Raw genomic sequence first — 7197 nt, forward strand, 5'->3', positions numbered from 1 at the left:
GCTGCTTTACCCCACATACACACGACCGGAAGGAGCGGAAGCGCTCGACTGTGGCATAATAAAAGCTCCGCTGCTTTACCCCACATACACACGACCAGAAGGAGCGGAAGCGCTCGACTGTGGCATAATAAAAGCTCTGCTGCTTTACCCCACATACACACGACCGGAAGGAGCGGAAGCGGTCGACTGTGGCATAATAAAAGCTCCGCTGCTTTCGAGCCGTGTGTCACGCTCGTTCAGTGGCCTCGTTTCGCTTCGACGGCTTTCAGCCTTGCCCTGCTTCATTCTACTAAGTTAATAAATCATTAGCTCATCCATGAACATGATTTCTGCCCGAGTCCCGTCGGATTGCATCGGCTGTGGGCATGAAGACCACAACTCCCATGATTCCACACTCAGTCACGATGTCATCAAACTACGCCTTTGCTTCTTTGTTTGTTTTGAATACGCGCCCCCTAGCGGCAAAAATAACATATTGTGCCTTTAATAAAACAAATGCAATTGTTTTCAATTAAATATTTAACACATAATTTTTAATGAGTCCTGAATTAATTATTCTTTGTTATTTGTATATTTATTTTCTGTATTTATTTTTGTTATCTTTTTATTCTTTCTTATGCATTGATTTATTATTTATATATTCATTTATTATACAGTGGGTACGGAAAGTATTCAGACCCCCTTAAATTTTTCACTCTTTGTTATATTGCAGCCATTTGCGAAAATCATTTAAGTTCATTTTTTAGATGAAAAGTGCTATGTAGAGTGTTCCAAACTGTTCACTTCATTCATTTCAATTAGGACAGTTTGGCATTGGAACGGCACCTTTATCTCATTGCATTATGTTGCAGGCAGTCCTGTGGATTTCCTCCCAGTAATTTTCACCAGCATGAGTCAAGATGAACAGACATTGGTTGTGATTCATTGCTCTGCTGAAGCAACACCTCAAGCTCTTGTGCACTGGATCAAGGATGGAAACCGCTTGCAAACTGGGCCCAAATACCAGATCAGTACAAACACAACTCAACTGTTTATTTATGATTTTAATGTCACTACAGACCTCGACACCTACACCTGCACTGCCATCAACCCTCTCGGCAATAAAACTGTGGACACTGCACTACTTGGTATGGATCTGTTATAGTTTATCATTAGCAATAATGGGTTTTTGACCTTTTGAAAGTCTATACCACTGGAAAACTTGATAAAATGCAAACAAAACACACTGTATATTGACTTCTGAAGGCACATTTTATCTGCCTGCACTACTATTTAGAAGTTTAGGGTCAAGTAAGATTTTCTATTTTTAAAGAAATGAATACTTTTTTCAGCAGGGATGCATTGAATTAATTAAAAGTCATAGTTTCCATAAAAGTATTAAGCAGTGCATCTGTTTTCAACATTAATAACAATCAGAAATGTTTCTTGAGCAGCAAATCAGAATATTAGAATGATTTCTGAAGATCATGTGACACTGAAGACTGGAGTAATGATGCTGAAAATACAGCGCTGGGTATGGATCTGTTATAGTTTATCATTAGCAATAATGGGTTTTTGACCTTTTGAAAGTCTATACCACTGGAAAACTTGATAAAATGCAAACAAAACACACTGTATATTGACTTCTGAAGGCACATTTTGTCTGCCTGCACTACTATTTAGAAGTTTAGGGTCAAGTAAGATTTTTTATTTTTAAAGAAATGAATACTTTTTTTCAGCAGGGATGCATTGAATTAATTAAAAGTCATAGTTTCCATAAAAGTATTAAGCAGTGCATCTGTTTTCAACATTAATAACAATCAGAAGTGTTTCTTGAGCAGCAAATCAGCATATTAGAATGATTTCTGAAGATCATGTGACACTGAAGACTGGAGTAATGATGCTGAAAATACAGCTGCGCATCACAGGAATAAATTACATTTTACAATATATTCACATAGAAGATGCTTGTTTTAAATTGTAATAATAAACGAACAGTCTTGTTGGGCAATTGAGAGACTTAAACATTAAAATAGTTTGAAAGTTAGTGCATGTTTTTGAGTTCTGTTCATTCTATTCTATTAATCCACAGTAAATCTTGATGTATGCAATTCTCAAAATATGCCATTTCAATCTTTTTTTTTATTTAAGGCCCTCAAATCTCAAACTCGAGTGTTTTCCTGAGCAATGATCGAACAGAAGTTTTGTCTGCCTGCACTACTATTTAGAAGTTTAGGGTCAAGTAAGATTTTTTATTTTTAAAGAAATGAATACTTTTTTTCAGCAGGGATGCATTGAATTAATTAAAAGTCATAGTTTCCATAAAAGTATTAAGCAGTGCATCTGTTTTCAACATTAATAACAATCAGAAGTGTTTCTTGAGCAGCAAATCAGCATATTAGAATGATTTCTGAAGATCATGTGACACTGAAGACTGGAGGAATGATGCTGAAAATTCAGCTGCACATCACAGGAATAAATTACATTTTACAATATATTCACATAGAAGATGCTTATTTTAAATTGTAATAATAATCGAATAAATGCAGTCTTGTTGGGCAATTAAGAGACTTAAACATTAAAATAGTTTGAAAGTTAGTGCATGTTTTTGAGTTCTGTTCATTCTATTCTATTAATCCACAGTAAATCTTGATGTATGCAATTCTCAAAATATGCCATTTCAATCTTTTTTTTTATTTAAGGCCCTCAAATCTCAAACTCGAGTGTTTTCCTGAGCAATGATCGAACAGAAGTAACTCTAACGTGGGACGTTCCTCTCACCTCCGTTATTACAGGTACATGCTAATAATCACGTGTTGCTTCCATTCAAGCTTTGCTTGTGAATAATTGAAAATAGTTTGCATATCAGTGCATTGTATTTTTAAGGCTTTGATATCCAGTTGAAGGGCCCAGAGCTCTCAAGCCCATCTCAACCCAAGCTCGGCATCGCATCAGACTTCCGCACCATCCAATCAAAGCCGGCCTCCGCCAGAGCCACCACCGTCTCAGGACTCCACCCAGAATGCACGTCCTACATCAGAATCATCCCTAAAGCCGGCAGAACCGCAGGAGAACAGTCTGAGCAACATCGGATTGGACCAGGTGACGAGAATCACAAATCTGAATAAGCTTTAAAGGGCTCATATCATCAGGAATCAAACTTTTCTTGATCTTTTGAGGGAAAAAACAACTCTTTAGTCCAAAAATAACATTGATTGAATGGGAAAGTGTTTGTGCAACTAAGCCTTGTTGCTCATTTTCCATGTGAACAGACCATTTACATAAAAGTCTTCCAGCCAAAAAAATAAAACGCCTTTTTAATTTTAAGGATCAGAGGGAGGGATCAGGAAAAACTAAAATCTGCATATGTAATGTAATTATGTAATGCATACTACAAATATACACTACTGTTCAAACGTTTGTTATCAGTTAGATTTGTAATGTTTTTCAAATAAGTCTCTTATGCTTACCCATGTTCAAAAATGCTAGAAAACAGTTAGAAAACAGAAATATTGTGAAATATTATAACAGTTTAAAATATCCGTTTAGTATGCGAGTATATTGTAAAATGTAATTTATTTCTGTGATGCGCAGCTGAATTTTCAGCAGCATTACTCCAGTCTTCAGTGTCACATGATCCTTCAGAAATCATTCTAAATATCATCCAAATTTGTCCGTAATGGTAGTGTATGATTTGTAAAGCTGGTTGTGTTGATGTGTTGTTCAGCTGCTGGACTCAGTGGAGCTGCTATCGCTGGGCTCGCCGCTGGGATCCCCTGCGCTCTTCTCGTCCTCCTCATTGTGCTGGCCTTCATCTACTGCGGAAGACGGGGTGAGTGATGCTTCCTCCAGCTGTCTAAAGCTCAATTAGTAGAGCATGGTGCCTGCAACGCCAATGTCATGGGTTCAATTCACACTGGCTAAACATATTCCTTGAATGCACTAAAAATGAACATTCTGTCATCATTTACTCACCCTCAAGTTGTTCCAAACACACAAAAAAGATATTTTGAAGAATGATGGCCATTGACTTTCATAGTATTTTTTTCTCTCCATTCTGTGGAACTGTTTGATTATTAACATTCTTCAAAATATCTTCCTTTATGCTCAACAAAAGAAAAAAACTCGTACAGGTTTGGAACAACTTGAGGGTGAGCAGATGATGACAGAATTTTCTTTTTCAGGTGAAATATGCCACGTGTTTAAGTCACGTTAGATAAAATCATCTCCCAAATGCATAAATGTTGATCAGTTGATACCCAAGTATATCAATCTCCAAAATCTACAGTTAGTAAATACATAATGCTAAATGTATGTTTTCAGCTATCAAGTAAAATAAACATTGAATTATTAAATTGCAAAAAAAAATGCCAACATGGTATTTAGGACATTTATGCAAAGGGTTTATAAGCCATATGCATATATTGCTTTTATAAATAGTACAATGATTCATAGCAGTGTTCAAAAAATAGATCCATTTATTAATATTAATAATTAGAATAATAAAATGATAAAATATAGTATAATAGTATACTAATATGGGAATAGTGCTAAAATGTAGATATAAAAAAAGTGTAAATTATAGTGCATTAGTATAGTTGTATTTGTTTCTGGTTACAAAATAATAAATAAAATAATGTGTGGTCACCAGGGGTATTTTAGTATAAATTATACATTTGTTAATATTTTAAATTAGATTTTATTTTCGTGTCATCTGCTTTCATTTTTATTTTTGTTAAAGTTTTATTCTCTGTGTGTGTGTGTGTTTAATGTCTGTAAATAGTTTTTATTATGTTTTGGTTAAATTAGTTTGAGTTATCCTTGGCAACTAGCTATATATATATATATATATTTATTTATTTATTTATTTATTTATTTTTTCTAAATGGAGACAAAGCTCTTAAGCGTATTCAAGGTCATTGTCAATCGCCCATTGTTATGACTTGAACCCAGAACCGAACACAGAATCAGGATATGCTTTCTCCATTCTGTGGAACTGTTTGATTATTAGCATTCTTCAAAATATCTTCCTTTATGCTCAACAAAAGAAAGAAACTCGTACAGGTTTGGAACAACTTGAGGGTGAGCAGATGATGACAGAATTTTCTTTTTCGGGTGAAATATGCCACGTGTTTAAGTCACGTTAGATAAAATCATCTCCCAAATGCATAAATGTTGATCAGTTGATACCCAAGTATATCAATCTCCAAAATCTACAGTTAGTCGATACATAATGCTAAATTTATGTTTTCAGTTATCAAGTAAAATAAACGTTGAATTATTAAATTGCAAAAAAAATGCCATCATGGTATTTAGGCGTTTATAAGCCATATGCATTTATTGCTTTTATAAATAGTACAATGATTCATAGCAGTGTTCAAAAAATAGATCCATTTATTAATATTAATAATTAGAATAATAAAATAATAAAATATAGTATAATAGTATACTATAGTATACTATTTAGTATGTGCTATAATGTAGATATAAAAAAAGTATAAATTATAGTGCATTAGTATAGTTGTATTTGTTTCTGGTTACAAAATAATAGCAGTTTGCTGCCTTAATAAAATAATGTGTGGTCACCAGGGGTATTTTAGTATAAATGATACATTTGTTAATATTTTAAATTAGATTTTATTTTCGTGTTATCTGCTTTCATTTTTATTTTTGTTAAAGTTTTATTCTTTGTGTGTGTGTGTGTGTTTAATGTCTGTAAATAGTTTTTATTATGCTATAGTATTTATTATTTTTTTTTTTTTAATATTATATTTTCTTATTTTACATGTACATTTTTTTTTATTTTAATTCAAGCAACGATTTGTTTTTTTCCAATATTAACCAATAATAACCCTGGCAGTCACAGATGTGTGTTGCATTTTGCCGTGGCTTCAAATGCGGCTTTTTCGATGTAATAAATGACTCTTTTCCTCATCAGATCGAATCCCCAGGTATCCTGTATCGAGAGCAGTGGAGAAGGTAAAGGAGGCTGTTTTTGTGTTACTGTGAGCTTGTTCTTCATGTTCTCTGAAGTGTCTTTCTCGTCTCTTCAGGCCGTCATCTCTCAGTCTACACTGAACCCTCATCGTCTGCTGAGAGCCCGACTGAAAGCACCGCCTGAGTACAGACATCAGCAGGTACATACTGACTCCGCTTCAGTGATACGGGACATCCTTTTGTGTTTCCTGACTGTTCTTCCATGTTTTGCAGCCTGAGCGATCGGCTCATTTGCCGTCTGTGAACTCATGCGTGAGAATGGCCACCACCGTCTGACTCTGAGAGCTTGAGCCTTTAACCTTATCCAGGACAGTTGTTGACATGTTGCAGCCCAGACGCGAACCAGTGTCACCCACATGAGCACCACAGTTACTCCGGCACCGTTTATTCTGTTATTCTGTCTAAGTGTATTTTAAATTCACATGTGAGCACTGTATCAAAATGACAACGTTTCTGTCGTTCATTTTAAAATAAGTACTAATTTTGTTCAGAAATTAATATTTTTATTCAGCAAGGATGCATTAAATTGGTCAAAAGTGACTTTTATAATGTTATAAAAGATTTTTATTTCAAATAAATGCGGTTCTTTTGAACTTTCTATTCATCCTGAAAAACATTTGTCAGTTTCCACAAAACTATGAAGCAGCACAACAGTTTTTTTCAACATATGTTCTGATGTACGAGTAGCTGATGCTGTTTTGCTTGTGTGTGGACTGTGAAAACATAGGAAATTGCAAATGCATGTACAACCGTGATGTCAAACTGGCTTTGTGAGGAATAAAACTTCCGAGTGATCAATGCACACTACATTTGCTTTTCATAAAGGAAATGCAAAATAGTAAAAGAATGTAAAATTGCCTATTTCTTAGCTTCTGTGTAAATGAATCGGCGCTGTTGATATAACAGCTGTGCACAACATATAATACTTAAAATCAGATGTATGCATTCGACAAATGCTTTTACCCAAAGCAACTTATTGGATTCTGCATACTCATTTGTATTAGTTCATGCATTCCCTGCGAATCGAACCCATGACCTTCATGTTGCTAACACCATGCTGCTGTTTGAGCTAAATATAGGCCTATGTATGGAATACAAGGCCAATTATTGAATTGACATTGATTATAGGCTACAATTACAATTCACTATATAAATATTTTGATGATGTCATCACTGTTACAATTTAAAGGGGTCATATGATGCTTTTTTAAAGATCATTAT

The 7197-nt window shown here is 34.6% G+C and overlaps 1 protein-coding gene across 1 annotated transcript in view; it reads left to right on the forward strand.

Annotated features, from left to right (window-relative positions):
- The window catches only part of vsig10l (V-set and immunoglobulin domain containing 10 like), a 15441-nt gene extending 8940 nt beyond the window's left edge, over positions 1-6501 (forward strand). Inside the window, exons 6-12 of the mRNA XM_016254859.1 lie at positions 852-1127; positions 2682-2774; positions 2866-3081; positions 3707-3811; positions 5918-5958; positions 6033-6116; positions 6190-6501. Coding sequence (XP_016110345.1) covers positions 852-1127; positions 2682-2774; positions 2866-3081; positions 3707-3811; positions 5918-5958; positions 6033-6116; positions 6190-6252 — 878 coding nt within the window. The 3' untranslated portion in view covers positions 6253-6501. The remainder of the gene's footprint in view (positions 1-851; positions 1128-2681; positions 2775-2865; positions 3082-3706; positions 3812-5917; positions 5959-6032; positions 6117-6189) is intronic.
- The last annotated feature ends 696 nt before the right edge of the window (positions 6502-7197 follow it).

Source organism: Sinocyclocheilus grahami, unplaced genomic scaffold, assembly GCF_001515645.1.
Source record: "Sinocyclocheilus grahami isolate Dianchi unplaced genomic scaffold, SAMN03320097.WGS_v1.1 scaffold1288.1, whole genome shotgun sequence".
Lineage (NCBI taxonomy): Eukaryota > Metazoa > Chordata > Actinopteri > Cypriniformes > Cyprinidae > Sinocyclocheilus > Sinocyclocheilus grahami.